Raw genomic sequence first — 16,043 nt, 5'->3', positions numbered from 1 at the left:
GTGTGGAGAGAGGATTGAGATCAAGTTTGTGTCAGTAGAACTTGTACGAATGTAATATACAAATAAGATACTAAATAGAAAGGGAATGGTGATTTAGCTGGAGCAGAGGAAGAAAAATCTGATAGTATTGTCAAACACATGAGGAGTAATACTTTCTGCAAAGCCCAAATGATTCCTGTAGCCTACATCTCATTCCCCAAAGTCTATCCTAAGACATTCAAGAAAATTAATTTGGGTTAATTAAAAAGACAAATTTAAAGTGCATTAGGATATATCCACATAGTGAAAAACTATCAAGCTACCGAGTGCACTTATCTGTAGTAGCTTTTGCATGTCCCTAGCCTGCTGCAAAGTGGAACACATTAATTGGAACCGTCATGAAAGCGTAATATCATTCTTTGTGCTTTTTTTTTTCCTTTTTTTTTGTCTACATTTTTTTTCTTTTCTTACTTATATGTTCAACTTAAACAAATGCATTGAAGAAGAGTAGTCTTATCTTGTTACATCACATATGTGTACACACCCACATTCAAGTCCCTTGTTCCTAAACAAAGCCAGAGTCTTGTTTAACACCTGCCTCTATTGCTATGCCTTTTAAGAAGTGCAGAGGAGTTATTTAGCAGATCAAAGCAGAAGAGTGACAAAGCAGTAACATGGTATCAGAAACCTCCTCTGACATTGACCAAAGCACATCAGTAAAATGTTGTTGTGCAGGTACCTTCCACCCGCAGCCGGTGTCTTAGAAAACCTCAAAATGCTACCTTGCAGCTAGCAGAGCTGCTGGCTGTAGGAGCACAATTGAGGCTGTTTCTAAAAGAGGATTTTTAACTGCATGAGCACTGCCCAGTTGGTTTAACAGCAGATATTCACTAGCTGTTGTCTGATGGGTCAGCAAATGGTATCTGAAAATTCTCTGAATGCTGAGTTTGCAGCAACAGATGCGTAGCAGTGAATTGCAAGGAGCAATGCTGTCTGGTAAGACCAGAAAGCTGCCATTCTAAGCTGGCCTATAGTTTAGGATTTTTTGGAAACTGAGAAACTTACAAAAGAGGTGTCAAGGCTTTCATTGCAAGAACTGTTCACCCTCTGGAATACTAATTAGTTTTAATATACGTGGTAAATTTAATTTCTGAATTAGTTTGTTGAGTACACATAGGACTCAAAACTGGCAAAACTGACTTCAGCCAAGTCTTTAATGAGATATTTTATTAACCCCAACATTTAATGAGATATTTTATTAAATATTCATTGAGAAAGAACAAAATGAGTTTCTTTTGTCTTTAATTCATCAGAATATTTTTTTAAGAAACCCTTAACCTGTCATTTCAAATTAATTTTGATACTCTATTTTGATTTGTAATTTCACAGATAAAATGATCTTATTTCTACATACAGCCTATTTAGGAACGATCTGAGTCTGTGAGGTATTTTGTTCCTCTTGATTTCACTGAAATCTTGTGAAGCCATAGGACGGAATCCAGAGAAATGATTAGGATTATCCCAACAGTACATTTTACAGTATTTGTATGTTAGAGTTTCCTTTCTCAATCAGTGCTCTGATAATTGTTGTACTTTATACAAAAAGTTACTACAAATAAAAAAGTCTTGATTCATCACTGTGTTACTGCAGAGTTGCATCATTGTCATTCCAGTGTGAATCCAGGATCTTAACTGTTGTCTTGCAGCCATAAGTAATTCATTTGGATATATGTCTTTGGCAACTTTTTTTTTTTTTTTTTTTTTTTTTTTTTTTTTTTTTAATGCTACAGTGGTATTTCAAAAGTGTAATATTTAAAAATGGAAAGTTCCCTGTCCAAAGAGGTAGGTAGAGAACAGTTGTTTTAGAGGAAGGGAAGTGCTCACTAGGTACTGAATATTGGAGAGTCACAACCTCCTTGGGAAAGATTAGGAGTGTTTTTTAATAGGACGTTATTCTTCTAGTGTTCTACTAGTGTTCTACTGATGTAATACTAGAGACAACCAGCAACAAGCTGGTCCCAGTAAATCCATTCCAGAATTATGACACTAACACACATCCTATATTTGATAAAGGTTGTTAAATATTTCTGATGAATTTGTATTTTGTTCTTTTTTCAGTGTCAGCCAAACCAAGACCTCACAGTGATGAATATACAAAGAAGATTCCACCTCCTAAACCGAAACGAAATCCAAACACTCAGCTAAGCACATCTTTTGATGAAACTTATATCAAAAAGCATGGCCCTATGAAGACACCACTCACTAGGGATGCCTCCTTGTCACAGGTCAGCAGTCCTGCCCCAGACACAGAGGAAGAAGAGCCTGTATACATTGAAATGGTTGGGAATATACTCAGAGACTTCAAAAAAGATGAGGATGACCAAAGTGAAGCAGTTTATGAGGAAATGAAGTACCCTATATTTGATGACGTAGGCCAAGATTCAAAATGTCAATGTGAATATGACCATCACACTTGTTCTTCTCAGTGTGCTACTCCCACAGTGCCTGACCTAGATTTCACCAAGTCTTCAGTGCCATCTACTCCCAAGGGCTTGCTTTGTGATATACCCCCACCATTTCCAAATCTGCTTTCTCACAGACCTCCACTGCTGGTGTTCCCACCAGCACCAGTGCAGTGTTCCCCAAATTCTGACGAGTCTCCTCTAACTCCGCTAGAGGTCACAAAGCTTCCCGTTTTAGAAAATGTGTCTTACATCAAACAACAAGCTGGAGCTTCTCCATCTTCATTGCCACCTCATACACCAGGCCATCAAAAACTGGAGAAAGAACAGACAGTATCTCATGGAACTAGCACTCCTGGGCACACCTCCTCACCTCCTCATCCTTCTACCTTATACAGAACACAGTCTCCACATGGTTATCCTAAAAGTCACTCTGCCTCACCCTCTCCTGTCAGTATGGGTAGGTCTCTTACCCCTTTAAGCCTCAAAAGACCTCCACCTTATGACTCTGTACATTCAGGAAGTCTCTCAAGAAGCTCCCCATCAGTGCCTCATTCTACAGCCAGAAATACATTGCAAGAAGGAGGAAAGATGGTAAATGTCTCGGTCAGTACGTATGGGTCGTCATCTCAGAGTGGTTCCCGTTCTCGGACACCTACCAGTCCTCTAGAGGAACTAACCAGCCTCTTTACCTCAGGACGAAGTCTCCTGAGGAAGTCCTCCAGTGGCAGAAGATCTAAGGAACCTGCAGAAAGTAAGTTCTTGATATATTTTTTCCTCACTCTTCCTCACAGAGTAACAGCTTCCACTGTATTTTACTAAATCAAACATTTGCAAAAAGCAAATCCCTCAAAAGTCTGAATTCTGTATATATATATATTTATCTAGAATAAAAATAATTATTGTTAAAATTACTTTTCATATGGTTATATTTTAAAGATTTTTAAGCATGTATACCTTACTACAGAAGCCTGTCAGGCAGGAGTACAATTCATGGCTCAGTCTTGAGAAAGGAGTCAGTTTCGTTAACTTTTCCACAGTCATAGTGGTCTCATGTGAGTTAGGTTCCTCTCAGTATCTCACATTCTTAATTTCGCAGCGGGTGCTAAGATGCAGTGATTGTCCAAGAGGTCTGCAGTGAAATAACCAGACTGTAGTTGTTTTTTGGCAGAGATTGATTTATCGCCCTTAACTTTGCCAATGATCACAACGTGTATGGTGTAAACCAGAAGTACCAGCTTGAGCCATTCCCCTCTTTCCTGCTGACGGCTTCTGTGCTGTGCCACGGAGTATCTCTTTCAGCTGTGGTAGTGTGACTGCTTGTGAGGCCATACTGTGTGAATCAATCTCAAAACTAACATGACCTAAAACACATTAACCGCACACAGAGACAAGTACAGGAGGAAGTTGTGCAGGAAAACCTTAAGCCAATATTGACTTTGAATATACTGTATCGTAAAACCACTGTCCCGTGTGCATTCAGGTTTACACAAAGCACACCTTCTGAGTTAGTGAAATACGGAAACTCTTAATAAAATCAGCAGGAGTCAGAGGTGTGAGGGAAAGCAAGACCTAGCACCAGTGTTTCTGGTGCAAAGAAACGTTCCTGCTCAGTGGTGCCAAAGGCAATGTCTTGCCACGAACATTAGCCATAACACCTTTTGTCAGAGAGCAAAGTGTGCTTAGTACACTTTCTCCTCTGACTTCCATAAAATCAGTTTATGAATTTGAAGTCTTGCTGCCTGCCTGAAAGGAAAGCTCTTTTTTGGAGAACAGCCAATTTTATGTTTGTGCAAGTGTTACACCTATTTGGTAGCTGTAATGTGTAAAGTGCCATGTGACAAACTGTGGTGGCTGTTAAAAGAAGGTATCCTTGTTTCCAGGCCAGTATATTGCTGCAGAAAAGGTGAATTTTCCACTGCCTTTGCAGTTGTGTTTATGCTGCTCTGTTACCTTACTGACAGCAGAGTGGTCATGGCTGAACTCCTTAGCTCACGCTGCTTTGGGGCACACTCAGGGAGCTCACAAGAACTCCCCTTCCAGATTTTCACGGGCAGGTTGTATCTGCCTTTCACATCTGCTTTACAGTCACATAAAGCTAGGCTGGTGTTGCCAGGTCATCTTGCTCTGCCTGGTGCTGGTTGTGCCAAAGCTCAGGTGAGCAGTGGTTGATAGTGAGGTGCCTGCAATACCAGGTACTGCACTGGTGTCCTGCTAACACCTCTCCTTGGTAAGTAGCTCACTTGGTTCCTGCGTGTCTGTGATCACCACCAGCTCAACTGGGCTGCCCATCAGTGCCATCCTCAGCTGCTGAGCGAGTACGTGCAAACAGGTAAGTATGGAGAAGCTCGGTGGTAATGGTTTGGGTTGGTGTACAAAGCCTTCCTCCTCATTCATGGGCTCCTCTGCCTCAGCCCCAGCAGTTTTATTCTTGCATCTCTGCAAATCAGGAATAATGACTGAAGTCAGAAGGTGGAGGTGAGAATGGATACTGAGAGTGAGCAGGATACTGAGAATGTGAGTCAGGGCAGCAACTCTCCTTATCTGGCTGTAATACTTTTGTAGCCTGCAATCATAAATATTGTTATATGAGCCATAGCTCCATGACTCAGTAGGGTTTTATGAAGTGATTACAGTAATAACAATACAATAACACCAGATTTGTATGTTGGGTGGAAGCAAAACTATGCCTAAAAGGTAAGGTGATTTTTGCAATTGGGACCAATTATGAGGGATGTGCTGTGACATTTAGAAATAATTGTAATGAAGTGGTAGAGAGAGTTTGGCAAAATGCAGGCAAGACTGAACATTATTAAACATGCTACTTACTGAGCAGTGACCAGAAGTCCTCTGTAAACACCATGCTACGCCAGAGCTAGTGTTGAGCCTCACAAATTTGATGGTTTTATGCTTACTGATGTTGGCAGAAGCACTAGGTTTGGAACCTGTGGAAATACCTGCAGTGAGTGTGGCGAGTCCGGGGAAATGTCAGGCAATGCGTGTGCTTCTGTCCCATACCTAACTCCAAAAAGATCTCTATATTCCACTTGACTGAAATTGAATACAGACTATCAAAGGACATCTCAGTGATAAATTTAAAATAAATCTTGCCCTGCAGATCTGTACCAAGAGCAGCTTTTCTTACTGGCCTCTCAAGAAGCATTGTGCTTCCTCTTTAGGAAGCAGAAATGTGCTCGTCATTGGTCATAAATGGTAATACAAGAGTCATGAAATGGAAACCTTGTTCCTTTACTTTAAGGACAAAACATTCATTTTATAAATGGATGCCAGTGGTGAAAAGACTCTGGAGTGCAGCTGTGTTGAGTAAATGAACTGACTGCCCACCTAATCCGATTGTAATTCGTCTGGTATTTACATTATGCCTTAATCCTACGGGATTACTGCACTGAGGAAGAACCAGGTTTGTACTCAGATATTATGGAAGTCCTTTTAGGATGCATAGAAAACACATACAGGGCTAGCATTTCATGTCCTGCAATTTTGCATTGAAATGATCCACCATAAAAAAAATAAAATAATAAATCTAAACCATGGGATTTTAAAGTAGAACGTGCTCAGACTGCAACATTTTCTCACCATGATGATATGTAGTGATACCATGGGTAGACTGGACTAATCGTAAGATGTGTTAAAGAAATCTTGCCCCTGTAAATCATACTGGAAGCTTAAGGCACTCATTCAGTTCTGGATTAGTTTTTTAAACTACGAGAGAGCAAATGCATAGCATGGGACTAACTAGGACTGCCACATTTGTATATGTGTCACTTCAGTGCAATTTGGTCTCCACATGAAGAAAGATTTCCAGAATCCAGAGGATAAAAAAACAAACAAACAAACAAACAAACAAACAAAACAAACAGAAGAGCAATTACATGGCTTTATGAAATTGTGCTAAGAAACTAAGAATATGTGCTTCTAAAATATGAAATTATTCTGAGCACATCTCAAGTAACTTTCTCATTGAATCCTCCAAGACTCAGCCCTCTGTGACTTGTCTGAAGCTCTCGCTGCCATATGCTAGTCCAAAAAAATAGCACAATACTGAATTTTATATTCAGATGAGTGTATTTGGAAAATATTGCAGCAGTTACAGAGAAAATTCTCTCTCATCTTTATTGTTATTGCTGCAACTGACTTTGTGGAAATTTTGCACCTGAGTCCAGACTCAGAATTTATTCCCCGGCTTTTATTTTGTGGCATTTTTGAGTGTGTTTCTTTTGGGGGAGGGAACCTGCACAACCCCTATTTCCAGTCGTTTAAAGCTGCCCCTGTCCCCCCTTCTGTATTATTTTCTTTGTTCTTCTGGCATTCCTCCCTCCACCCCCCTCTTCCATTTTATTATTGTTGAGTTCACTGGAATTACAGTAGTGGGAAATTGGGGTAAATCAGTGATATGAAGGAGATTGTCACCTCAGGGCCACATTTTCTGAAGATACGAGCTTTTGGTGAAGCCCCAGCCGAGTTACCAAACACGCTCGGCATCCTCAGGCTGCTGTTGTGATGTGCGTAGCCAGATTTTACAGGCAGCTCACTTACTGTGCTGTGTTCCCATAAAAGTTCTCTTGTGTGCTGTTAGCTTCTTAAATATGCATTAAGACGCAATTAGGAAGGTGGAGAGAGAAGAACAAAGGAAAATAAATTGTAAGGGGAAATCAGAAATGAAAATGGGGAAGATCACAAATAAAAGCAGAAGAATGGAGAGAACCCTACAGAAAACTGAAGAAAGATGTCAAGCACAAAAAATGTGAAAGAATAGAAAAGACAGATGTTATTAATTGTCAGTGACTGTGTGAGGTAACATGGTAGCATGCCCTAAAGTGGGCAGAGCCCCATAAAGCATAATGTCAGTCTCAGAGGTTAGAGGAAACTGTTTTAAGAGTGACAGCTGCTGAGGTTGGGATACACGGTGCACTTTCCTAATGCCTTTGGAAGGTGTGTGTGTGTACGGTTGCTGCATCCAGCTGTGCTGAACACCACGTTGCCTTTCCTTGTAGCATATTCACTAAGTTTCTGTCTTACAAATGCCCTTCAGAAAGCTGGAATTAGGCAGCGAGGGAGGCAGGGAAGGTGGGAATAGTGTTTCTGGAGCTGTTTGTTGTGTCTGTCTATTCTGCAGCACAGAAACGTAGTGTGCCGTGAAAATACTGCCCTGAACATGTTCACATCCAGGCACACCCACCTACTGGAAAGCAAAGCACTGAAGCTGCTGCTGTGTATCTGAGCTGCACTCTTATGTTTGTTTTGTTTTTGTTTTTGTTTTTTTTTTGTTGTTGTTTTTGTTTTTGTTTTTGTTTCTGGGCAAAATGGTCCCGTAAACCCTTGCCACGGCTGACCAAACCTTTTTGTTTGTATACTGCTTGCTTCCATTTGTTAAGGCTCCATTTTCTTTCCAACCCCTGGGAACTTCCTGCCTGATTTGAGCAAATTTGCGAATGTTCCTCCTAATGAACTGCACCCAGTAGTGTCTAGCATGCTCTGAGCCTGTGCACGATGCATGAGATTGGCACACACGATGCAGGGCAGTTTGCTGCTGCTTTCCTTAGCTGCTCTGCGGGGCTTTGTACCTTCTGGGTTTTGCCTATGGAGTTTCCCTCTTCAGCTTTTAGTCATAAACAGGGAGGAAATTTGTGAACGTGCTACTTTGAAGATTCAGTTAAAGTGACTGTAAATTGGGATGATTATTAAGATTTCCTGTTCTTGGCTGGTGCCCACTGTGTTAGGAATCTAAAATATTTTATTATAATTTGACAAATAGTGTATAAATAGAGGACTGAGAGGAAAAATGGTACAACTTGTTAAAAAGAAACTCATCCCAATTTCAGACAGCTGAGGCCCTGCCACGAATAATTTGTGGAGTATTAGTGGAAACATTTTAAATGCACTTTTAAATTAATTAATTTATTTCTATGCTAGTATTTTCCAGAGAGCTTGAAAATAGCTTTGGGGTCCCCGTTAGGTAGAACAATATTTTGGAAAAAGAGTTTGGGAAATGAGTCAAGTGCAAATCCTTCTCATGGGGTTTATTTGGTTGTTTAACCTCTGTGCATTAAACACAGGATGAGGGACGTAGGGCAGGATTTCAGTTTGTGTATTTGTAATGAAGTTAGAATGAAAAATGCTGACTTAAGGAAGGTGGACTTAATAAGCCATTGAACTTTCTAAAAATGTGGGTACATTCTCAGCTTCTGGTATTCTGAAGGGGTAGGGCTTGCCTACAAGACTAGGCTGGCTATGGGAAGTGTTAGAGCTGTTCCATTGCATACCGCTATTCCTCGGCTACCACACAGCTAAGAGTCAGAGTCAGATACCGAAACTCAGAAGCTGAAATAATGTCTAACCTCTAGGTTAATATATTTTCTGTGGTTTTATATAGAGGGTTGTCATCCTAGTCCTTCAGCCCTTTATAGCCATTGATTGCAGGCAGTCTGAATGTTCTGTTCAGTCTGAGATAGCTACAGTTTAACAGAAATAACACTGCATACCTGAAATTATTCGTGAATGATGCTGTACTCTTGAGCCAGAGGTATATTGGCTTCTCCATCACAGGTGAAGCAGCTGTTCCACTAGAGGTTGTATTTTCTAGTCTAGTGACCCGTGATATACAGGGGGTTGGACCATGTGGTCACAGCAGTCACATCTCATTTGACAGTCCTGAAAGTTGATCTGAAAGAAGAGACTTAGGTGAGGGAACAGTGGGAAATGCCGCAGGAAGTGGATTAGAGTGAAGGAGAACACCAGCTTTGATGAGGATGACACTCACTCACCACAGGCAGGATGTGGGCTTACCACAGGTTGTTGCATTTAGTTAAAGCCTGAAGAAGTCTCTGTTCTTGCCCCTGAGCTACTATTCATTGAGATATAAACAAGCTTAAGCGTTGCAGCATCAGAAATGCCTTCTTCAGGTGCCCACTTGTAAGTGCATGTCCAGGAGAAGAGCTGCATATGTCTGCGCACACACAAGCCACGAGCTGCCTGCTCTGCTGGCAGCAGGTCTTTGAAACAGTGCCCTGTGCTGAGGAACGTGCCTGTTGTGATGAGTGGATGCCAGCAGTAGCTGTTGGGAGACAGAACTGAAAATGGTGGAAGTGTAAACACAGGAGTGACAGGATGAGGATGTGCTCAGCATCCTTCAGGAACCAAGCTTTTGAAGCAATAAATAAATAAATAGCTTCTGCAGTTGAGTGGTGTTGAGTACTGCTTCAGCCATGCCTTTTGTTGTCCTTTACTAGTAATCCCTAAATTCCCCACTGCGAGATGGTGGGCAATGGGCTAAATACTTTGATACGCATCAGCTCGTCTGGCCAGCTGGAGCCTCTTACTTGTTAAAGGTGAAATATGTTCCCTCAATTAGCAATCACAGGAAAGAAGCAGAAAGCAAAATCGTAACATGGCAGTCAGGTTATTCAGCTAAGCACTAAGCTAACCAACGTTTCCAAGGTTTACGCTAAATGGGAAAGACTGAGCTGCGGAACAAAGATACAAAGATGTGAAGCGTGTGAAGGGATGCATGGCAGCTCCGTGGCAGATTGCGTGTCTCTGGGTGCCTTCACTGCCTCATTGTGCATTGCGTGCCAGTAATGCAGTCCTCTCTCAGCACCAGGGATAATGCCAGGTTTGAGAGCTTGCGTTTCGAAAGGATAAATCGGTAGGTACCCATTCCTTGATTGAAATGCACACTGCACCACTTGTCGTCTTGCTGCTTTCACACAAAAGTGAGTATGTCTATTTAAAGGGCCCTTAATCAGTCAAGTCACTAAAAGGTGGGAAGTCCCCTCCACTTTTGAGATGAATGAATGTCTTTGTTACCCACAGTTATTAAAACAAAAAAACACACGGTTTGAGATGATATGCAACGGTTTTGCTAATTGGTACCATGACACTGTCTCCTCTTCTAATTCAGCAATTTAGGCTCATCAGAAAATCAGGTCCTCCTGGGATCACGACCGTATACAGAATCATTGAAGAAGACATAATTTCATAAATAATTGCTCAGGTTTTTCTGGAAACAGCTGCTGTTTCTGATTGATGTATATGGATTTATTTATTCCTTCTGTTTGTATTATTTGACTGCTCGATATACTTTCTGGGTAGCAATTTAATCAACATGTCTTTTTATGAAGAAGAAATCAACTTATAAATGGTAAAAAAAAAATAAAATAAAATAATAGAGATAAAGCTACTTTCTGTTTGTTAGATTTCAAGTAAAAAATGGTTTCAGGTAAAAGACTGAAAAAGATGGTTTCTTTGGGTTTTTAATATAAGAGGATAACGTTGAGTTGTCTGAAAATTGTTAAAAATAAAGGAAAAAGCCCCTTTAATTCAGTTACTGGCAACTATTTTACAGTGTCACCAATAAACAAAGCAACATGTGCTGCACTTAAGGATGTGGATAATGATAATAGATTCTCAGTTTTGAGTGCCATTGATTTTTTTTTCTTTTTCCCTGAACAAAGCTTTTTAAGCCAGAGAAATATCTTGACCTTTAGGCCAAATCCTCAGCACTTATAAATCACCACTTCTTATTTGAAGTCAGAAGAGGTACTCCAGTTTACACCATCTGTGTTTCTGGCTTCAAGAAAATAAATTTGTCCTTTGTGGCTAGAACAGAATGGGGTAATCATACAGCAGAATGGTGAATTGGAGAATTTATTGTCTTTTTGTTTTAAATGGGACTACATAATTATGAACCAATTTGTGGGTGCTCAGTAGAAGTGGTTAAAGACATTTAATCTGGTGAAGGTGTCCATAAGCATACATTATCTTCAATGAAAGGGATAAATACAATTTGTTAAAATTTCTCACTGCTTTTTTTAGGTAAGGCAGTAGCCATTTAGGGTATCTGGGTACTCCTTCTCCAATGGAACTAAGGAGAAAATAAATAAATAAATAAATAAATAAATAAATAAATAAATAAATAAATAAATAAAAACAAATAGGTAGGAATCTAACTACTTTGATTTAAGGGAAAGATGCATTTTTATTTGCATAGCCTCTACTCAGGATGTTGACGTGGCTGTATCGAACGGCAGTGGCCAGCCCGGCAGTGCAGTGTTGTGGCTCCACAGGTTGGCAGTGTCAGATGCTGGAAAGGATGTGCCCAGAGCTCAGAGGGTGGCAGCTGTGACACCTACGGTGGGTGGCTGTCCTAACCCCATGCTGCCATCCATGTCCTGGATTTGATACGTGGCCGCGTTTCAGTCCTGTCTGCTAGAACAGCGAATGGCTGCATTGAGCATGGACGTGTTGAAACCTTGTACCCCGGAGAGGTGTTACAGGACTGTCTGATTATTTTTAAACTGGTGTGAATTAGAGATAATTTATTTGAAGATAATATGGAATCTCATGCTAGAGGAGATGTCTGGCATCAGGCACTCAGCTTTGGTTTATAGCACTTCCATGGTGTGCTTTTCTAAACTTGTATCATGCATTGCAGCAATTGGAGCATTAGCAGTCTTAGTGGAATTGCAGTTTGGGCATACAAAAAGGGTATCTGTGCAGGTTAGATTTCCAAAAGGGATAAGGTGAGTTCATAAAAGTGTGAATCAGACCAGTGGGTGGTGAGGTAGTGCATCTTTTGGTCAGTCAGCCATGCTGTCAGGGTGAAGCCATGAATTTTGGGGTTGCCATCTGGCTGGCAATACAGGGCTACTTTTTCAAGGCAGTTGCTACATCTTTTAGAACTGGACTTTATAACCAGGGGCTGGTACCTGGAATTGAATCACTTTTTCTTTTAATTAGGATTCAAATGCATTTTTCTTTGTTTCAAAAAAGTAAAACTAGAGACCCTGAATAGGAAGGCCTACATTTTGTCTGTGTTTATTTTTAAGAAGAACAATGTTCATGAAGTGCTTTTAACCAGATGTGACATATTCCATAGGTAGGCATACGGAGATAGCATTTCAGCCTGTTTGCTCAAATTAAATGACAAGAAATGAGATCACAGTTTTGTTTAGGAAAAATAACCAAATTCCCCTAGACCAACCTACCACCACCAACCTGAGGACTGTGAGCTTTACCAAGGTGAAACAGTGAAACAGAGCTTAACAATTTCACCCAAATTTACCATGAACACAAAAAAGAGTTTCACTAGCAAAAATCTGCAAACCCCCACCTCCAACCCCCGCCCCTGAAACTGGAATATCTACATCATAGCCAAAGGAGCTGCTCAAGATCATTTTTAAATGCAAGTCTTTTGAATGCTAGCTTATGACTTCAAACCTGGTTTCATGATCTTTTGAGCTGCTGTCATTGCATCTTTACAAGAGGTGGAGTTTAATTAAATGCCTTATCTACACTTATAGTGAAAAAACTCTTGCTCTAAAAGCTATGTGCCTTTAAGAGAAGATGGTGGGAATTTGAGGAAGAATAAAGGAAAGAACAAGGTTTCCTCCCTTAGTTCTAAAATCCTCCAGTACTTCTGACTGCTCTTCTTGATGTTTCTTAAAACGTCTTTACCATGCTGATCTGTGTAACAAAGACTGACAATTTCTTGGGCTAAGTGGCTTATATATCCATTTTTAAAAACACAGATTTTCTGGCATGTCTGATTTGATTCCTGGCAGAGTGAGCTCAATTTTTAAACCCCGTCATTAAAGATCCAATCCAAAGGTCCTTGAAGTATGAGATAAGACATACTTCAGGGGATCCCATTATAAATTACGGCAAGAGGGTTCCTCTCCTTGTATTAAGTTGTTGTTCCTTGCAAAACCACTCTGCAAATCAAGGCATTTATACCTCCGGAATGTAACAGTGAATAATACAAAGTCTAAGAAAAAAATAGCATGTGGACAGAATGGTATTCCACATATTTTTTGTCAGTGTATTATCTAATCTACCCATAACACCATGATAAAAATAAAAAAAAATAAATAACTCTGAATTGAGAAAAGGTAGATACGGTCTCCCTAAGTTTTCTCTGGGCTTGCCAGGAGTCTATCAATAACAAGAGAAATCACCGAGTTGGAAATAGCTTTATTTGGGTTATACACATAACTTTGATTCAAATATTGAACCCTTAAACTGTAGGAGTGTATAAACATCCAAGGTATATATAAGGTGAGAAGTACAGGAACACTGAAGAAATAATTGTCAAGATGATAATGCATATAAAAAAAATAGGTTAATTTGCATTCAATTTTCTGTGAAGGTTCAGGTTACTTTCAATTCTCTGAACGGAATTATCCATCCCTAATAATTATTTTTTGTTAAAACAGTAACATGCAATTAGCACTTTATCTGGCATTTAAGAATGAGTAAGGAGAACTATTGTTCTTGTAACTATTCATCTGAAAAAGAGAAGCTGTATGTATAATTTGTCGGAGATGGGAATGTCTTTATTTTAACGTGTGAATTCATAACTCGAAAAGTACCTTCCTCCAGGAAATCTACAACCATTTTACTGCTTGGGCAACGTTTGTGTAATTTATTTTTAATTTATATGTGTTGTAACACATACAGACACACTTGCTGTGCACTTGCGAAAGCAATAATAGTAATGTCTTGCAAGCACGGGCATCAGCCGGAGCTGTGTAAGGCCATCTGCGGTTTTACTGATTTCCTCGGGATCTGAAGTCTGTGCTGCCATGGCTTAACAGTTGCTTAGCTAGCAAGAGTAAAAAACAGTTTCACAAAGTGAAACCAGTAATTAGAAAGGAGGGAGGGCCTAAAATCATTAACTTTGTTAAGAGACAGAGAAAGACAGAATGGTATGGATGTTTCATTCTGTAATCGGTAGAACTTGCAGAATAGTACCCAGCTATGGCTTGGCACAGCATCTGCACTGGGAAGTCCATGTGCTTGTGCCTGGCTTTGTAAGGCTGAGAGCAAAATTCAGGTAAAGCCAACATTGCAACACCTTCAGTCTTTCCTTTCACTGGTAAAATACTATGATAGAAGGAAAGCTGTACGGATGAGATATTTGTTCCAATATTGAACGGTAAATTTTCTCATTTGCTAAAGGGCTCTATAAAGAGAAAACCATCAATAACTTTTATATATTTATATAAATATATATATATATACACACACACAGGTAGTTAAAAAAGAAAAAGAAGTAATTTATTTTCTTTCCAACTTTCTATCTGATTTTTTTATGTGAAAATCCAAGGGTGAGGATTTTTTCTCCAGTTTTCACAACCAGTGCACGCATTGCTATCTTCATATTTTTTTGACCAATGACAGATTTTTGTTTACTACTGTATGTGGATGATGCTGTATACTTTAGAAGATACAAAAGTGATCAAACAATGGAAAAACACTGCATTTGAACTGCTGTTGTAGTTCAAAGGCTGCTTTTCAGCAGAAAACTTGACAAAAAATGTTGCCAAGTTTGATATAGTCAGCACTTCTATTAACAATTGATATTTTGAAGTGAAGCTTTGAAACTTAAGGTAATGAACTGTCTTCCAAAACATTTTTATTAAAATGTCTGTATATTTCAGCTTTTTTGTCTCTCCCTTTTCTTCTGATTTGTTGTCATACTGTGCTAGGACATATGCAGTGACCATCCAACCATCAGTTCCACATCAAAACATGAAGGCTGTGCACCTAAGAACCTGAATAATGGAATGAGAATGTAGTGAGATGAACAATGTTGGGAAGGAAAGCAGTTAAGTAAGAGTAGGTTCCATCTTCCTTTCAAACTGAAAGCTAGTAACAGTTTGGCAACCTTTCATAGCAAGTGTCACTGATTTCCACAGTTTAATTGCCTGTTTTGTCTAACAGTGTTTTCTTTGATCAGTGCTGAGTTTAGGGTGGGGATGGCAAGATGTGCTTGTGTTGCACACGCATGTTGCTGAATAGTGTCAGTCCAAGGGCAGTGTCAGTGATACCAGTATGGAAGGCAGGAGGAGAGGTAAGGTTCTCAAGACTGCCACAAAACTATTCCAGCATTTCAAAATAATCATCTTTCTTCTTCTTGCACTTAAATCTTGTTTGCTGCAAATAGACATAGACCGTGTATGTACCCATCTACAAGTACAAATTCTATGTGCACGCATTTAGTTTGACTGAAAGGGCAGCCTGGATTATCAGTGGGAGGTCTGGGTGCACAGACTATGTAGGAGAGATGTTTGCAGCTCACCCATAGCAACTATGTTATACACTCATATGAATCAGCCTAGCTGACTAGCCCAAAATACTAACTGCAGGAAAGAAAGTCCTTGCTTTGTTGAGGTCAACGACAAAATTGCCTTTGACTTGCTGTACTTAGATTTTTGCCCAAGAAAGCAGTGGGGAACAGAGAGGCTTGTGTTGAGGTTCTGTGAGGTTTTGGTTATTCCCAATATATCCAGTTTTGAAAGCTGGAATTATATATATATATATATATATATATCAGAGAATGAAGTGTTCTGCTTAATTACATAACTGTGACTGCTCCAAGGTAAGTAGTAAACCTACTAATAGCAACACATCCTTTCTAAGAATATCACTTGATTTAACGGTGAGAATCCCAGGATGTTGATTTTTAATTGCCTTGGTAATACAGCTGTAAAATAACGCATATACTTCAGGTATATTCTTAGTCAAAAGATCAGGCAGTGACATGAACTGGATCAGAATAGGCACATGTGAAAGATCAAG

At 39.8% G+C, this 16,043-nt stretch overlaps 1 protein-coding gene across 4 annotated transcripts in view; it reads left to right on the top strand.

Annotated features, from left to right (window-relative positions):
* The window catches only part of NYAP2 (neuronal tyrosine-phosphorylated phosphoinositide-3-kinase adaptor 2), a 137,352-nt gene that overhangs the window by 81,739 nt on the left and 39,570 nt on the right, over nucleotides 1-16,043 (top strand). For all 4 annotated transcript variants that reach the window (XM_032193494.1, XM_032193492.1, XM_032193493.1 and 1 more), the window contains one exon: nucleotides 2,098-3,195. In XM_032193494.1, the coding sequence (XP_032049385.1) occupies nucleotides 2,098-3,195 (1,098 nt within the window). The remainder of the gene's footprint in view (nucleotides 1-2,097; nucleotides 3,196-16,043) is intronic.

The sequence above is a fragment of the Aythya fuligula genome, chromosome 9, assembly GCF_009819795.1.
Source record: "Aythya fuligula isolate bAytFul2 chromosome 9, bAytFul2.pri, whole genome shotgun sequence".
NCBI lineage: Eukaryota > Metazoa > Chordata > Aves > Anseriformes > Anatidae > Aythya > Aythya fuligula.
This window is presented reverse-complemented; position numbering and strand designations above follow the sequence as displayed.